Here is a 17,784-nt window from a genome sequence, read left to right as displayed (position 1 = left end):
GTTTGATACATATTCTATATCTTCTTTCTGTTCTATGTAAGTCTGTCCATTGCCCCATTTTATGACTATTCTTGCCATAGTTATTATGTGAATCACTGCCGTTGTTAGTAACCCTGTTGAAAAATGAATCTGGCTTCCCCATCATCAGAAGGTTGCAAAAGGTGATCAATTGACGCCAGGATACTTCAACTGTCATAAATTATGAGCCAACTGCCAAGTGTCTGAATTTTGATCATGTGACCGTGCACCATTCGTAGATGTAAAAGTGGTCACAAGTCATTTTTTTCAGTGCCATTGTAACTTTAAAGGGTCACTAAATCCATTGTTGTAAGTTGAGGACTATCTGTAAACATAACACAATTGTTATCTGAGCCTCGGTGGTGCAGTGGTTAGAGTGCAATACTGCAAGCTACTTCTGCTGATCTCTGCCAGCAATCTGGCTGATTGAATCTCAGTAGGCTCAAGGTTGACTCAGCCTTCCATCCTTCCGAGGTCGGTAAAATGAGCAGCCAGATTGTTGGGGGCAATATGCTTACTCTCTGTAAAGTGTTTAGAGAGGGTTGTAAAGCACTGTGAAGCGGTATATAAGTCTAAATGTTAATGCTATAAGACCATTCTCTCAAATTTATTATATCTTCCTCCAACTGATTTAAATCTAATTTTCTGCTACACCCGAGATTGTCACATCTTTTCATTCTTGGCATTCTTTTTCACCAGTAGTTGACAAAGTATTGTCATTTCCAGGTGTTCTGATAGTTACTGATTTTTGCTTTTTTTCTTCTTTCTCCATCTCTTTTTGCAGAACCCATGAGGGCCCCCAAAGGCCTTGCCTTTGCAGAGATCCAATCCAGGCAGCTGATCCTTCAGTGGGAACCTTTGGGTTACAACCTGACACGCTGTCACACATATACTGTCACACTCTGCTATCGCTATGCTGTAGGCACCGGCCATAATAACCAGACCTTTCGCGAATGTGTGAAGATGGAGCATGGTACCAACCATTACACCATCAAGAACCTTCTGCCTTATAAAAATGTCCATGTCAAGCTCATTTTGTCTAATCCTGAAGGCCGGAAAGAAGGCAAAGAGATGATATTTCAGACTGATGAAGATGGTGAGTTTTGTATCTCAGTTAGCATCTAACATTTATACCTTTCTAAGTATCTGAACATCTGTGAAGTGCAACATAATTTGATGAGGATGATGAGCATTCTCATCAAATTATTTGGGCAGTTGGACAAGTAAAATGAAATACAGTAGTACCTCTACTTGAGAACTTAATTCATTCCATGACCAGGTTCTTAAGTAGAAAAAAAAGTTTGTAACTAGAAGCAGTTTTTCCCATGGGAATCAATGTAAAAGCAAAGAATGCGTGCAAACCCATTAGGAAAGAAATATAAGCTCGGAATTTGGGTGGGAGGAGGAGGAGGAAGAAGAAGAGGAGGACAGTCGCTGCCCAGAGTGAAGGGAGTGTTTCTTTTCTCTGGGTGCTGGCAGAGGTTTCTTTCCTCTCCAAGCGTCTAGAGAAAGGAAAATGCTTTGTTCGCTCTGGAGTGCCAAAGCCTCCTTAAGCGCCACCGAAAGGCTCCTCTGGCAGCCCAGAAAACCCCGAGATGGCCGGGATTAAAGGGGGAATGGCAGGAAACTGGCCAGGCCTTCATGCTGCTCTCAAATTGCCTGGGAAAATTTTATGGGCTCGGGTTCTTAAGTAGAAAATGGTTCTTAAGAAGAGGCAAAAAAATCTTGAACACCTGGTTCTTATCTAAAAAAGTTCTTAAGTAGAGGTGTTTTTAAGTAGAGGTACCACCAAAGTTCTTAAGTAGAAGTACCACTGTGTTCTCTCATTCTCTCTCCCTCCCCCCCTCTCTCCCTCTGTCCCTCTCCCTCTCCTTCTCCCTTTCTTTCTCCCACTCCCTCTGTGTGTGTATATCTCTGTCTCTTTGTCTCTTTCTCTCTCTTTGTATATGCATGTATACACGTATATATACATTTTACTTACATGAGCAAAATATTTGCACATTTCTTCAGTGAGGAGAAGGGAAAAATTGGAATGTGTGATTTTATGTGATATCTGTGAAAATAGGCATCTGACTGCTCATTTGGAGAAAACAAAGATCCTGTTAACTTTTCACTGAACAGAAAGATTTGGGATGTCTGAGGTTCCATCACAGTACATTCAACTGTAATAGTAATGCTAAATTAGAGACATGGTAAAACAGGTTGAACAAGATCTGCTCCATTCTGGGAGAAAACTATACCTGCTAAATTAGAATCGGATGAATGTGTGAGACTTTTGTCTAGCTTATTTCTGTTTGGAAGATATCCAAAGTTGTGAGTTGCTTCATTAGCAGAGGAAAGAACATAAATAGTGGAGAAAATAGAAACAAGGGTTTTTTCCTTCCCTCATTTATGTCCTTGGCCTTACCACCTTATCTATCTGTCTGTCTGTCTGTCTGTCTGTCTGTCTGTCTGTCTGTCTGTCTGTCTGTCTGTCTATTTGATTTCTATGCCGCCCTTCTCAACTGACTCAGGGCAGTTGATCTAATCTAATATTTAAAAATTCTAAAATTCTAAAAACCCAATTTTTCATAAAAAATACACTCATCCACATCCATCCAATTAGCCATTCATAACATCGGCTGGAGTTATTTTTAACACTCACGGCCCCCCATGCCTGCCAGCAAGAATGGGTCTTCGGGGCCTTGTGAAAGGCCAGGAGGATGGGGGTGGAATGAATCTTTGGAGGGAGTTGGTTCCAAAGGGCTGGGGCTGCCACAGAGAAGACCCTTCCCTTAGGCCCCGCCAGACGACATTGCCTGGATGATGGGACCTGGAGGAGGCCGACTCTGTGGGACCCCGAACGGTCTCTGTTTGGCAATCTGGTTGGGGTTTTTTTTAATGGATGGTTTCATTCTGTTTTTAGTTATAGCAAACATTGTCGATGAAACAAAGTATAAATATTTGAGATGGAGGGCTGAGAAGGAAGGAAATTAAATGGGAGTTCAGAACAATACAATAGACTTCTGGCAAGCTATTTTTAAACATCGAGTAGTTGTATGGTCCTTTTCAACAACCAGAGGACTTTGCCCGGATATCTTATCAACATTTAGGGTTCAAAACATCCGTTCTTCTGAGTTTCATGCTTTTATGTTGAATGAGTCTGTTCATTCCAGGCAACCTTGTCGATGAGGAGTGGCAGAAACAAGAGATTATACCGGATAGCATTTCATTGCGGTTGCCATGGTTACCACTAGGCCTCATTTAGACATGCATGAAACCGGCTGATTATTGTTCTTTTCTCCTCTCGGTTCTGTTTCTTTGATTGATCTCATGGTGAGCACCCAAAGACAAGAGGCAGTTTGAAATGTAAGCATCAATTGTGAGGCGGTGTGGAAGGAGGAAGAAGATAGGAGTGGTGGAGACAAACTGGAGGACATGGCAGCTGCTCAACTCTCCTTTGGTTACTTGAGTGGAAGGATATCTGAACTTGACAAACCGTTGCCCTCAGATAGGGATGGATGTGAAAAGGGGATTACGATAAAGTCTAGCTTACCAGCACAGGAACAGAGCATGGAGGAAAAGACATGTCAAACCATTTCACGCTGCAAGATGAGGGAAGTCAACAATTTTGAATGCTTTCTTTATGATGAGGAAAAAATAAATCCCCTCAGCGTCCTTCAGTCTTCCTCCCTTCTGCAAGTAGAAGGCTTGTGCTGTAAGGAATAAATTGGATAATGAACATAGCACTGAATATTAAGAAATTCTATTTCCCCTGAAAGTGGATGTCTTCAACCAAGAATTATTCTGTATAGATTCCCATCCAGAAATGAAAATCGGACGAATGGACAATTTATTTATTTATTTATTTGTTTATTAACTAAATGTATACACTGCTCATCTCACTTTTGAGTGATTGTGTGGATTTCAACACCATAAAACCAGGATATAAAACCCTGTTAAAACTGTTTAAGATTGACAAGAGTAAAATCCTTCCTTGGCTTTTTCTATTTTGGGAGAGTCCAAATATTTCTCCTCAGAGAATACTGTTTATTCTTCATCCTTTGGCAACACAGACTGGAGATTTAATAACAATGGCAATTATTCCAATTATGTTATCATCAGCTGCTGACTTTTATTCACAGGCTTCATACCAATTAATTAAGCTCAACACATCTCTCCCTGGTAAATACTAATGATGACCAAAAGCCTTAATGTCAGTTTCTCTCTGAGGTCTTTTGTGTAGTCATTTATTACTTCGGGCCTGAATAAGCATTGTTGCCTTTTGCAAAGGATATTTTTATTAACAGATGGGGCCTGGCCCTTGATGGACATTCCTCTGGTGGTTCTTTCAAAGCAGCTGCATTGATTATCCCATATATACCAATAGTCCTCAGTTTATGACCACATTTGAGCCCAAAATTTCCATTGCTAATGGCAATAGCACTTAGACTTATATACCACTCCACAGTTATTTACAGCCCTCTCTAAGAGGTTTATAGATTCAGCATATTGCTCCCAACACTCTGGATCCTCATTTTACTCACCTTGGAAGGATGGAAGGCTGAGTCAACCTTGAGACTGGTGACATTCAATTGGCCAAATTGCAAGCAGTCAATAATCAGCAGAAGGAGCCTGCAGTACTGCACTTTACCCACTGCTAAGCTAGGAGATTGTTAAGTGAGTTCTGCCCATTTTACAAATCTTTTCTGCCACAGTTATTATGCAAATCACTAGTGAATTATAATGAAGTGAATTACATCACTTTGTTAAGTGAATCTGGCGTCTCTCTGTTGACTTCACTTGTTAGAAGAGGGCTGGAGAGGCGATCACATGACTCTAAGACAGTGATGGTGAACCTTTTTTTCCTTGGGGGCCGAAAGAGCATGCGCACGCGCTATCACGCATGCATGAGTGCCCATACCCATAATTCAATGACTCGGGGGAAGGGTAAAAACAGTTTCCCCTGCCCTCTGGAGGCCTTCTGGAGGATGGAAACGGCCTGTTTCCCAACTTCTGGTGGGTCCAGTAGGCTAATGTGTCGCCTTCCCCAGGCTCCAAAGGCTTCCCTGGAGCTGGAGCAAGGTAAAAACCCCTCCCATCTTCCCAGAGGCTCTCTGGAAGCCAAAAACACCCTCCCAGGGCTTCTGTGCGAGCCAAAAATCAGCTGGTCGGCACACACATGCACCTTGGAGATCAGGTAGGGCAACGGCTCATGTGCCAGCAGATATGGATTTGCGTGCCACCTGTGGCACCAGTGCCATAGGTTCACCATCACTGCTCTAGGACATTGCAACATAAGTACATGCCAGTTGTCAAGCATCCAGTTTTTGATCACATGACCATGGGGATTCAGGTAAATATGAAAGCCAGTCATAAGTCTTTTTCCCCCAGTACCATCTTAACTTTAAATGGCTGTTAAATGGTTGGTTGTAAGTCAACCATTCATTAGTTGTTTGGTTGTTTCTGTTGACAGTCATCAACAGATCTCATCCAGGAAATCATAGAAACATAGAAACATAGAAGTCTGACGGCAGAAAAAGACCTCATAGTCCATCTAGTCTGCCCTTATACTATTTTCTGTATTTTATCTTAGGATGGATATATGTTTATCCCAGGCATGTTTAAATTCAGTTACTGTGGATTTATCTATCACGTCTGCTGGAAGTTTGTTCCAAGGATCTACTACTCTTTCAGTAAAATATTATTTTCTCACGTTGCTTTTGATCTTTCCCCCAACTAACTTCAGATTGTGTCCCCTTGTTCTTGTGTTCACTTTCCTATTAAAAACACTTCCCTCCTGGACCTTATTTAACCCTTTAACATATTTAAATGTTTCAATCATGTCCCCCCTTTTCCTTCTGTCCTCCAGACTATACAAATTGAGTTCATTAAGTCTTTCCTGATATGTTTTATGCTTAAGACCTTCCACCATTCTTGTAGCCCGTCTTTGGACCTATTCAATTTTGTCAATATCTTTTTGTAGGTGCGGTCTCCAGAACTGAACACAGTATTCCAAATGTGGTCTCACCAGCACTCTATATAGTGGGATCATAATCTCCCTCTTCCTGCTTGTTATACCTCTAGCTATGCAGCCAAGCATCCTACTTGCTTTCCCTACCGCCTGACTGCACTGCTCACCCATTTTGAGACTGTCAGAAATCACTACCCCTAAATCCTTCTCTTCTGAAGATTTGCTAACACAGCACTGCCAATACAATACTCTGATTGAGGATTCCTTTTCCCCAAGTGCATTATTTTACATTTGGAAACATTAAACTGCAGTTTCCATTGCTTTGACCATTTATCTAGTAAAGCTAAATCATTTACCATATTATAGACGCCTCCAGGAATATCAACCCTATTGCACACTTTAGAGTCATCTAGAGTCATTAGTCTGACATGATTTGTCTTCAGTGATTTGTCTCTATGCTGATTTGGGTCGAATAAGTTATTGTTTTTTAGGTGCTGATTTATCCTCTTTTTGAGTAGAGTCTCCATCATTTTAACTACAACTGATGTCAAGCTAACTGGCCTGTAGTTACCAGCTTCTTCTCTACTGCCCTTCTTGTGGATAGGCACAACCCTGGCCATTCTCCAATCCTCAGGAACATCTCCTGTTAACAGGGATTGGTTAAACAAATCAGTCAGGGGGGTAGCAATGACAGATCTGAGTTCTTTAAGAACTCTGGGGTGGATGCCATCTGGACCCATTGCCTTATGTATCTTTAATCATTCATTGTTTAGAGACCAAAAGACATGGACGTAATGAATACCAATACTGGAAAAGCATCAGTGATGATTACTCATGAAATGAGGCTCTAACATCGTTTGTATCTCAGTATTTTGATGCCACCAAGTAGTTGAATTTCTGGCTGGAATCATTCTTTCAATGTGTAGGCTACTTTATTTCTGGTCATTTTTACATTGCACACCTTCAGAAATAATTTCCATCCAGTTTCTGAATCACTCTGTGCACTAAAGGGAACAAAAATGTGCCAGAATTAGCATTTAAATTGAAAGCATTTAATCTAAAATATGTGTTTTTATGCATTGCACTGTGAGTTTACTTTCTTCCCTCCCTCAGCTGACCTTGTCTTGGTTGCTTAGAAAGCTGAATTGGAAAGTGGAAGGATTAAATCTCAGAGGTTCTATCTCTGTATCTCTGTATTATGCCCCTCCTAACCCGTATTATATTTGGAAATGCTGTAGTATGATGTTGGAGAACCATGTTCTCCACTATTGACACTGTTTAGTCTAAACCTCTTGTTTCTCTTCTGCTTAGCACAGTGAGAAGCATCAGTTGCTACTATTGAATATTTAAGCATCATTATTTGGAAGAAGGTCCTGTTTGTCTGCTGAAAGGATGTTACTGCAACATCGTTCATAGACTTTAGGGTGGTGGTTGAGCACAGACCTTCTGTGTTTCTCCCATCATTTGCAATTAACTCTACTTTAAAAGTTCAGAGTAAATGCCAACATTAATCACAGGAGAATTGTTTAGGTTTTCATTCAGAGCCTTATCATAAGACTTTACAATTCCAGGTTACATTGTAATTAATCTCCACATTTCTGTTTCAGCTTTAAGTATTAGCAATTAACCTGGAAGAGCTTGTTACTGCTAAAGACTCAATTGGAGAGAGGATATTAGTGGGCTTAATTTTAATAATGCTCACATTTCTCTGGAACTACTTTGTGTATAGCTCATAACAGAGGTGGGTTCCTACCAGTTCTAACCAGTTCTTTAGAACCAGTAGTAAACTGGTGGTGACATCATGAAGGTGGTTCTGTCAGTGCCGGTTGTGGCCACCATCTTTTAAATTTTTTCCCTCTGTCTCTGTCTCTCTGTCTATCTGTTTCTCTCTCTCTCTCTCTCTCTCTCTCTCTCTCTCTCTCTCTCTCTCTCTCTCTCTCTCTCTCTCTCTCTCTCTCTGTCTCTCTCTATCTCTCTGTCTTTATCTCTCCCTGTCTCTCCCTGTCTCTATCTCTCTGTGTCTCTGTCTGTCTGTCTCTCTCTATCTCTCTCTCTCTGTTTATTGGCTTCTGTGTACACAGCCATGCGGCATGGGATGAAGCGAATCAGCAGCAAAATAAGTAAGAGCCCAACCCTGGTTCATAACACATGCATAGAGCATGAGCAGGCTCAGATGCTGGCAGTGGGCATGGTCAAATGCCTTTGCAGTTGGAAATGTACACACAGAGGCTGGAAGTTGTGTTCTGCTGCAGTCACTGTGAGGGGCACATCTCTGTCATGAATAGGTCACTCTAGTCCAGGGGTGTCAAACTCAATTTCATTGAGGGTTGTATTTGACCTTGCTGGGAGGGCATAGCCGGTGCTAAGTCCTCGCTTTTGTGTCTGTGCCAGCTGTCAGACACAGGCAGCCAGCAAGTGGGAAAAGGAAGCCCTTCTATTGGTTAAGGACTTGACAGCTCCACTATGAAAGGGAGCTGTCAAGCTGCTGTTCCCTATTTGTGTGTTTCTGTGCTGAAATAAAGCTTGCTGTGAGAATCACCTAGTCCACCTCGTTCCTGTCAGCTGCAGCCTGCCTGTCAACAAAACAGCCAGTGTGGGTGTGGCCAACTCGACGTCACTCATGTTGGGGATGCCTGTGGCGGCCCCAGCGCTCTGCCAGCGAAAACGGGCTCCCAAGCTCCATTTTCGGCTGCACCAGCTTTCTGCAACCCTCTCTTCCAGTGAAAACGTACCTTGGGGGTGCCACCGGGGGCCCTCATCCATTCCATTTTGGGCTGTGGTGGCCTCCTGCAACCCCCTGTCAGTCATGATGGAGCTCAGGAGGGCTGCAAGCAGCATTTACCAGCTCAATTTTTGCTGGCAGAGGCACTGCAGGCTGATACTTTGCTGTTTCTAGGGTGGCCTCATGGGCGAGATCTAAGCACCCCGTGGGCCAATCTGCCCCACAGGCCTTGAGTTTGACTCCCTTGCTGTAGTCAGTCTTTTTTGAGAGGCACCAGGCTTTGAACAATTTAAAAAAATATTGTGTTGCCATTCCATTTGATGACTGTAGGGTAGGTCAACATCTGGGAAGTAGTACGGTCTCTGCCACTCAAGCAGTCTGTCGCTTGAGCTTCCTCTCATCCAGAAGGATTATAAAGATTTCCAGATCAGCTTCATCTCTTGCTTGTGCTATGAACAAACATGTTCAAACAAACAAACAAGCTTGTTTGCTTGTGGTGGCCAATAGAAGGTTTAACTGCTAGTGTTCCTAGGCTGAAATGGAGCTGATTAGATAGCTATCTGATTATTTGAATGTCAAGAGATGCATGAATAACTGTCCACAAGATACCACACAGACCTGATTTCAGCAATTTTGCTGCTTGAGTCAAAATATTTGGTTGCATATGTAGCTGCTGGGAAACACCCAGCTAGGCATGGGAGGAGGAGGACTCAAGCAGGGAATTATCATTGAATCATGGCACAGTTGCAAGAGATACAGGACTGATGGCCCCTTCCCCTAAGCTCCATGGAACCTCATATATCTGTTCCCAAGGGAAGGCAAGCAGTATTGGGAAATTCCTGTATTATAGGCAGAATATAGAAAAAATAGCTTAAACAAGGCACATGTAGATCTGTTTCAAAGGTGCTTTTTCAAAAGGCAACTGGACTGTTTTTTTTTCCATTGAAGAAGAAGACATTTCACTTCTCATTTCAGAAGCTTCACCAGTTCTGGCAGGATGGTGGGGGCTATAGAACGCTTAGTTCTGGCAGGAGAGGGAGGGGAGGGTTGGAAGGATTAGTATCGAGTTCCTACCAGAACCGGGGGGGTGGGGGAGGGCGCCGCCACAGTGATAGTGAAAATGGAGCGGTGAGATTTGCCTTCTGCACATGTGCAGGAAGCAAAATCTTGTGAGAGGACGTGCGCGTGTGTGAGATTTCGCCAATTTTTTGCTTCCACGCATGAACGGAAGCAAAAAAAATGGCTGAAATCTCTCTCGCATACACATCCTCTTGCAAGGTTTTGCTTCCTGCCTTCCTTTCGAAGGATCATATTGCTTTGCAGTCATCTGGTCTTAGCAACTGTCCCTGATAACTCTTCAGGCCACTTGGGGTCTTTCCTGTGCCAAGAGAGTCACCTTTATCAGAGTGCAAATGGGAATGGAATCTCCTTGGAACTGAGGGAAGGACATTGTAGATAGGAGATAGGCGGTGTCCTATATCCCTACCCCTCTGTTGAGAGATTGCTGCTCAGTGTTAACACAAATGGCCTCTTTTACCCCTCTTTCCAATCAATGGCCCTCTCTATCCAGAATGTGGACTGTACTAAGAACGGATGACTGCAAAGAAATGTGATCCTACCAACCCTCCCATCCTATCAGAACTAAACCCTCCATAGCCCCCACCATCCTACCAGAACTGATGACACTTCTTGGATGAGAAGCAAAACCATGGGAAAAATAGCCTGGTTGTCTTTTGACAAAGCACCTTTATTATTTATTTATTTATTAAATAAAAGGAGGAGCTTACAACATGTAAGGAACAGTGTACACCCAAATCCAATTACAGTGATCCCTCGATTTTCGCGGGGGTTACATTCCGAGACCTCCCGCGAAAATTGATTTTCCGCGATATAGCGGCGTGGAAGTAAAAACACCATTTTTGGCTATGGACAGCCAAAAACTACCCCCACGGACCCTTTTTCAAGGCAGCACAAGGAGCCGGGCTTGAAATTAGGGCAGGGAACGACGAAAGTGCGGAAGCCGACAAAGATTGCTTTGAATGTCGGCTGCCCCCGCCCCCCAGCACCCGCCTGCCCGCCGTTCGCCCACCCGCCTGCCGTTCGACGCTCGCCCGCCTGCCGTTCGCCCGGCCACCCGCCGTTCGCCCGGCCACCTGCCGTTCGCCTGGCCGCTCACTCGCCGCTCGCCCGTTTGCCCGCCCACCTGCCCAGCCGCTCGCTCGCCGCTCGCCCACCTGCTCACCCGCCGTTTGCCCGCCATTCGCCCGGCCGCTCACTCACCGCTCGAGAGCAAGAGGGGGAGAGATAGAGAAAGAGAGAGAAGGAAAGAAATAGATGAGAGAGGAAGGAAGAGAGTGAGAGAGAGGAAGAAAGAGAGAGAGAGAAGAGTGGAAGGAAGAGAGAGAGAAATGATAGAAAAAAGGGGAGAAAAAAGAGAAATGAGAAAATGATTGAAGCAGAGAATGACAGGAAAGAAAGAGAATGAGACAGAAGTGATTCTTGGTGATGACGTATGACGTCATCGGGTGGGAAAAACCGTGGTATAGCAAAAAAACCCGTGGAGTATTTTTTAATTAATATTTTTTGAAAAACCGTGGTATAGTGTTTCGCGAAGTTTGAAGCCGCGAAAATCGAGGGATCACTGTAATTAAAGTTAATAATCTAAAATCTAATCTAAAAAATGTGAAAAACCAAATAAATGCTCTCATACCCATTCAATCAGCAAGCGCACGATACATTCGTCGGCCAGGGGGTAGTGATGACCCCAGGCTTGTCAGCATAAATGAGTCTTCAGACTCTTACGAAAGGCCAGGAAGGTGGGAGCAGTATGAATCTCCGTGGGGAGCTGATTCCCCTAGGCCCCACCAAACGATATTGTCTAATTGACGGGGAACCTAACCACAGAGACAACTACGACCTGGATGACTGAGAATCTTCACAGCCATGTGTGGAGCTGGTTGTTTGCACCCGACAGCGACTTTCTGTTCCTACGATGCAGAGGTTCTCAACCTTTCTAATGCTGTGACCCTCAACCATAAGTCTAGCTCCAATTCTCCCATCAGAGCTTTAATCTGATTGGCAGGAAGATCAGAGGGACACTCCAACTGTAAACGCCTGATTGGTCGGATTGTAAAAATATGTTCCAAGGCACCAGAATAGAAGCTTTAGTTCCTAACACCATGGGAAATTTGTCTCTTCCCATAGTCTTAGGCGACCCCTGTGAAATGGCCATTCGACCCCCAAAGAGGTCCCGACTCCCAGGTTGAGAACCATTGCTATAATGAATCAACTCTTAACTAGCACCTGTCATTGTCCTGGAAGGTCACAATCTAGTTTAAAAGGTTTGAGACTGGTCATGCAGCACTTAGTTCCCTCTTTTCAGGAACACCTGGCTGCCATCCCTTAGTCCCCCCCCCCACACACCAGTTACCTAATTTTAGGAAGCAACTACCTAACTTTACCTAATATTAGAGATGTCCTTGAAAATACTCTTATTTTTTTCTTGAGATCCAGAACTTGAATTTAGCCAGCTTTTGCTGTGCCCGGCTCTGCATTCCTAACCTATTTCCACCCCTAAACTATTAATTTTGCCTGCTGTTTTTAACTGCCATAATTGTTCCAGCTGTTTCTATCTTGTTTCTTTTTACAGTAGCTCCAGCTGTGCTTTCGCTCTACTGTAAGGCCTCTAGCTGTTTTTCTTATTAACAAGGCTTTCTTCTTAGCCTTTGAGTTGAATATGATGTCTAATCTACTGTGCTGTCTATGTTTCTCCAGGGATCAATACATCTTTGTCTGAACAGGGTGATTCTGTAAATTGTACATGTCTGTTTCAATTATCTGCCTATCCAATTTATTTAATGTGGCAATATCAACCTGTCCAAGGCTGGATTATGAAACTTCATTTCTCATATATTGTTACTGTCCAAGGGAACTCATTAGAAATTTATGCTTTTGAGAAACTGTTGAGTCCTCTTTCATGTTTAAATAAAAAGTAATTGGTTAGAAAAGTTGCTTTGATCTGAAGGGCAGAAGCAAACAGAAATCCCTCTTTTTGATGATTTATTACTTTTAAAAAGAATCCTCCTGCAAGTGCTAAATTTTCTTTCTCTTTTCTATAATTCTTTCTCTTTCTCTCAATCAAAAAAGTTAACATATACAGATAGAGTACACTTAGGTGTATGTAAGGCTGTTTTGCACAGTGAAGGGCTGCAAAATCTTTTACTACCACACTGTGGGTGTGGCTTATTTTGTGAGTGTGGCTTGCCAGCCATGTGACCAGGTGGGAGTGGCTTGATGATCTTGTGACTGGGGTGGTGGTTTAAAGGTCATGTGACTGGCTTAAAGGTGGCCAACTTGACGTCACTCACGTCAAGGGTTTGGGATAGGGTTAGGGTGCCTGGCCTCTCCTCGCCTCAAGGAGATACAATTTCCCTTTCCATTTACTATTACTGAACATCCAAAATATGCTATTTTATTCTATGTATATATGCCATATGTGCACATACATATTACACACAGGTACACAAAAATATACATTATCTACTACACACATACACGCACACACAGCTCTTCTAAAATTATACACATTCAACCTCATTTACTGCAATAGGAAAAACATATCCAGAGCCCAGAAAGGAAGAACACACACACACACACAAATCAAAACCGTACCTGTAGGAGCCCATCACTGGTTTGGCTCATTATAAGCCCTCCTCTCCTCTCTCTTCCTCCCTCTTTCCCTCTCCTCTCTTTGTGTGTTTTTGAGACATTCTTGACTCCTGGTGACTGCTTGAACAAGTTCATGCCATTTTCTGAGCAAGATTTTCAAAAGATTTCCCATTTCCGTCTTCCTAAGTTTGAGAAGCAGCAATTTGTCCAAAGTCCAGCTGGCTTTTTGCCCAAGGCAAGACTGGAGCTCACAGTCTCCAGCTGTCTAGCCTCATGCTTTTAACCACTATACCAAACTAGCTTCCATAAGTCTCGGGAGTGTCACCAGAATTTATTTTCTTTTGATTTATACTCTGGCGTCCTAAATAGTCAAGGTGGCTTAGACAAGTTGAACCACTAAAACAGAATGTAAAAAAAAAAAGTTTTAAAAAAGCAAAAGCTCAGAATAAAATTAACCCTTCCATTCAATATTAAAGAACGCTTTCCTGACTTTAACAGCCTCTGGGTGGAACCACAGAAATGGGGACAGTGGTTCTTTGAGCAATAATACTTGCAACAGGACATTTCTATAGACAAAAGAAGGCAAGGCCTTGTGGGGTGCCAGTTAAATCTGGTCTCTTCATCCTGGTACACACAAACTCCTCTGAGCCCCTTTCCCCCATTCGGCTGCCCCTTTCATCATCAAACTGGCTGCTAACTGCAGGAAACTTTGTCAATTTTTTTGGCTCTAGCTGGGCAGCTCAAAAGCTGAGTTGCTCAGAGGCCATCCTCTTTCCTAGTTTATTCACTTCCCACTGAGATCAATGGTATGGAGAAAAGGGAATCTTGGCTGTCATTTGATCTTCCAAAGGTTGTTCCAAAACTTTAAATAACAGAAGCATTTTCTATTAAGAAATTGAATGGCTCATTAGTAGACCCTTGTCTGCTGCCCTGCTCGGCCTCCTCCAAACAATCAGAGACTCTTCAAAGGAATGGGATGCATTTACCAATCTGGACTTACAAATAGCCACGTCCAGGATTGCTTTGATACTCTGATATTCTCCTCAAGGAACAAAACTTGCTGAAGTGGGTTTTTTTTAATTACTGTTGATGGTGGGATGTTGCTTATTATTTTTACCACATGCTCATGCATCAGAGATTGGCCCAAAGACAGCGTTGGGAAACTTAACTTTGATGTCCTACTATAGAACATGAAATTCAAACCAATTGGGAAGAGCAGGTGCCCTGGCCTGCTACAGAGAACAAGGCAGAAGGAAATAAAAGGGGAATGTGAGACAGGGTAAAGAGAAAGGCAATGCTGAAAGAGAGAATTTACTTACCATATTTTTCGGAGTATAAGGCACACCTTAGTTTTTGGGGAGGAAAATAGGAAATATGCTTTCCAGGTATTTATCTGGCTAGCATCCTTAGCCACACATTATTTTATCCCCTGGTTAGGGCTTTAAAAAAACCTTATTCAAAGAGAGTAACAATGTAAGAGCTTGCAAGCCAGTAAGAGCTGGGAACCTCATTAGCACCTCGAAAGAAACATTCAAAGCAAGTAGAGCAATGGAAAAAATACTGCAAAGACTTAGGGCTTGGAAAACATTCTTCGCAGAGAGAAACAATGAAAGAGCCTGCAATGTAAGATAGGAAGATCGTTAGCAGCTAGTTAGGGCTTTAAAAAGCAACATTCAGAGTAGAAGACAAATCCAAATTATCAACCTCTTTTAGGGAGGAAAAAGGTGCGTCTTATGCTTCAAAAAATACGGTACTTACTTATTTATTTGATGGCTTTCATGCTTGGGGTAAGACTCCTGTGAAATGGTCATTCGATCCCCAAAGAGGTCCCGACTCCCAGGTTGAGAACCACTGCTATTATGAATCAACTCTTAACCAGCACCTGTCATTGTCCTCAATCTAGTTTAAAAGGCTTGAGTCTGGTCATGCAGCACTTAGTTCCCTCTTTTCAGGAACACCTGGCTGCCATCCTGTACCCCCCCCCCACACACCAGTTACCTAATTTTAGGAAGCAACTACTTAACTTTACGTAATATTAGAGATGTCCTTGAAAATACTCTTTTTTTCCTTGAGATCCAGAACTTGAATTTAGCCAGCTTTTGCTGTGCCCGGCTCTGCATTCCTAACCTATTTCCACCCCTAAACTATTAATTTTGCCTGCTGTTTTTAACTGCCATAATTGTTCCAGCTGTTTCTATCTTGTTTCCTTTTTCAGTAGCTCCAGCTGTGCTTTCGCTCTACTGTAAGGCTCTACTTTCGCACTAGTCATAGCCTCCTGCCTGGTAATCCAGGCAGCTGACTTTTGTGCCTGAGGTGGGACTAGAACTCACAGCTTCCTGGTGAATGGCCCAAAATCTCCCAATTGGTTTTTATGGCTAAAACAGGACTAGAACTCAGTCTCCAAGCTTCTAATCTGCTGCCTTAACCACTAGATCGAATTGCTGGTCTATCCACTTGTTGCCATAACCGCAGCTATTTCTCGATTAATGCTCATGGAGTAATCATGGAATGAATGTGCAATGGCTCCTTTCCTGAATGTTGGATTTCTATATGAATGTGACAAAATACGCCGTGCAATGTTCTTCTCCATTTCCTGCGCAACAAGGACAGTTTTTAGTAGCACTGAGAATGTAATTACCATTGGGGAGTTTCTTAGAAATTTGAATTGCTTTGTAGGGATTATGTTGCTGAGAACTTAATTTGGGAATACCATATGATCTTGTTAAGGTTAAATATAACTATCATTTAAAAGCTGGAGAAGTGTAATGGTTGAAGTGCATGGTGGCCTCCTGACTGAGTAATGCAAACCAGACAGAGTAGTGTAAAAAAAAATTGGTTCCTTTGTATCTTCCTGCTTTTAAAATCTCAGGTGCATAACAAAGATTTGTAATAAAACAGAGCATTTGCATAGCGCTGAGAACAGATGAAGACCGTACATCTGTTTCCTTGCCCAAATACATATATCTGCCCTAAGGTTTCCATAATTTAATAAGTGCTTTGTGCAGGACAAGCCGCTTCTGATTAAATTAGTTTGTAAATCAAGCGGAAATACTTTATTTGCATGGATTTTACAGCAAATCAGATCGTCCCCCATTTAATTTTTCTCACCAAATAATTGAATCTTATTTGAACCTTGGCAGAGATTAGTTATAGGTATTTAGAGTAGAAAGTGAATAACTTCTCCAAGAAGGGATTCAACAGAGAACTTAGACAAATGTGAGGTCTCAATTTTTCACCCATGCCTTTCTCCCAATTTACCAACATCTCCAAGAAACATCTCCTAATTTTGAACCATTAGGGTATCTTCCAGAGCAGGGGTGGGTTCGAACTTATCTCACTACCAGTTTGTTTCCTCCTGCGCTGCGTGGCTGTGTCTTATGGGCATGCACACGCATGTGCAGTGCTGAAAATTCAAATATATATATATATATATATATATATATATATATATATATATATATATGTGTGTGTGTGTGTGTGTGTGTGTGTGTGTGTGTGTGTGTGTGTGTGTGTTTTCGTAGATTTTCACGGGTACAGGTATGATGGAGAAGTTAGGATCCTACACGGGAAGAAACCCAAATATACCAAGACCGTCATATATATATATATATATTTGAATATATATATTTGAATATATATATGTAGATTGTTCTGAGTTCGGGTTTTGCCCCATGTAATATTTTGAGTGTCTATGCGACGTTTTGGTGAAATCACATTCACCATCATCAGGCTGAAGTTTTAAGCTTCGTGCTGCTGTAAATATGGAATAGACACTCAAAATATTACACGGGGCAAAACCCGAACTCAGAACAATCTACATACATATACCCGTGAAAATCTACGAAAACAAATATATATACATACATACATACATACATACATACATACATACATATAAACTTACACAGAAAGAAACCCAAATATGCCAAGACCTTCATATGTATGTATGTATGTATGTATGTATGTATGTATGTACACATACATACATACATACATACACACACTGAATTTTTAAAATTAAGGGAGACTAAGATAGCACTATTTGGGATTTGATCTTGTAGCTTCTGCCTTTTAAGGCAGAGAAGACAAAAGCTTCAGGATCAAATCCCAGTAAGGGTATGGCTAGCTGATGAGGCTAGAACAAGGCCGAAATAGTGCTATCTGAGTCTCCCTTAATTTCAAAAATTCAGCAAAAACATGTGATACATACAGAATATAGTTTGTCGACTATGAATAAATTAACTGCCTTGAAATGGCCCTGGGTTGGGCCTAGAGGCAAAAAGGAGCTGTGACGCTTGTTCAATATACCAGGGTGATCCGACAGAAAAAAAGGGAACACTCAAATAACACATCTTAGATCTGAATGAATGAAATATTCTCATTGAATACTTTGTTCTGTACAAATTTGAATGTGCACAACAAC

General features: G+C 42.2%; 1 protein-coding gene across 2 annotated transcripts in view; it reads left to right on the top strand.

The window, feature by feature from the left end:
- The window catches only part of PTPRU (protein tyrosine phosphatase receptor type U), a 558,855-nt gene that overhangs the window by 317,888 nt on the left and 223,183 nt on the right, over positions 1-17,784 (top strand). For both annotated transcript variants that reach the window (XM_070764504.1, XM_070764505.1), the window contains exon 8: positions 803-1,114. In XM_070764504.1, coding sequence (XP_070620605.1) covers positions 803-1,114 — 312 coding nt within the window. The remainder of the gene's footprint in view (positions 1-802; positions 1,115-17,784) is intronic.

The sequence above is a fragment of the Erythrolamprus reginae genome, chromosome 11 (genome assembly GCF_031021105.1).
Source record: "Erythrolamprus reginae isolate rEryReg1 chromosome 11, rEryReg1.hap1, whole genome shotgun sequence".
Classification (NCBI taxonomy): Eukaryota; Metazoa; Chordata; class Lepidosauria; order Squamata; family Dipsadidae; genus Erythrolamprus; species Erythrolamprus reginae.
The sequence above is the reverse complement of the archived record's forward strand: the minus strand, read 5'-3'. Positions and strand labels throughout refer to the sequence as shown.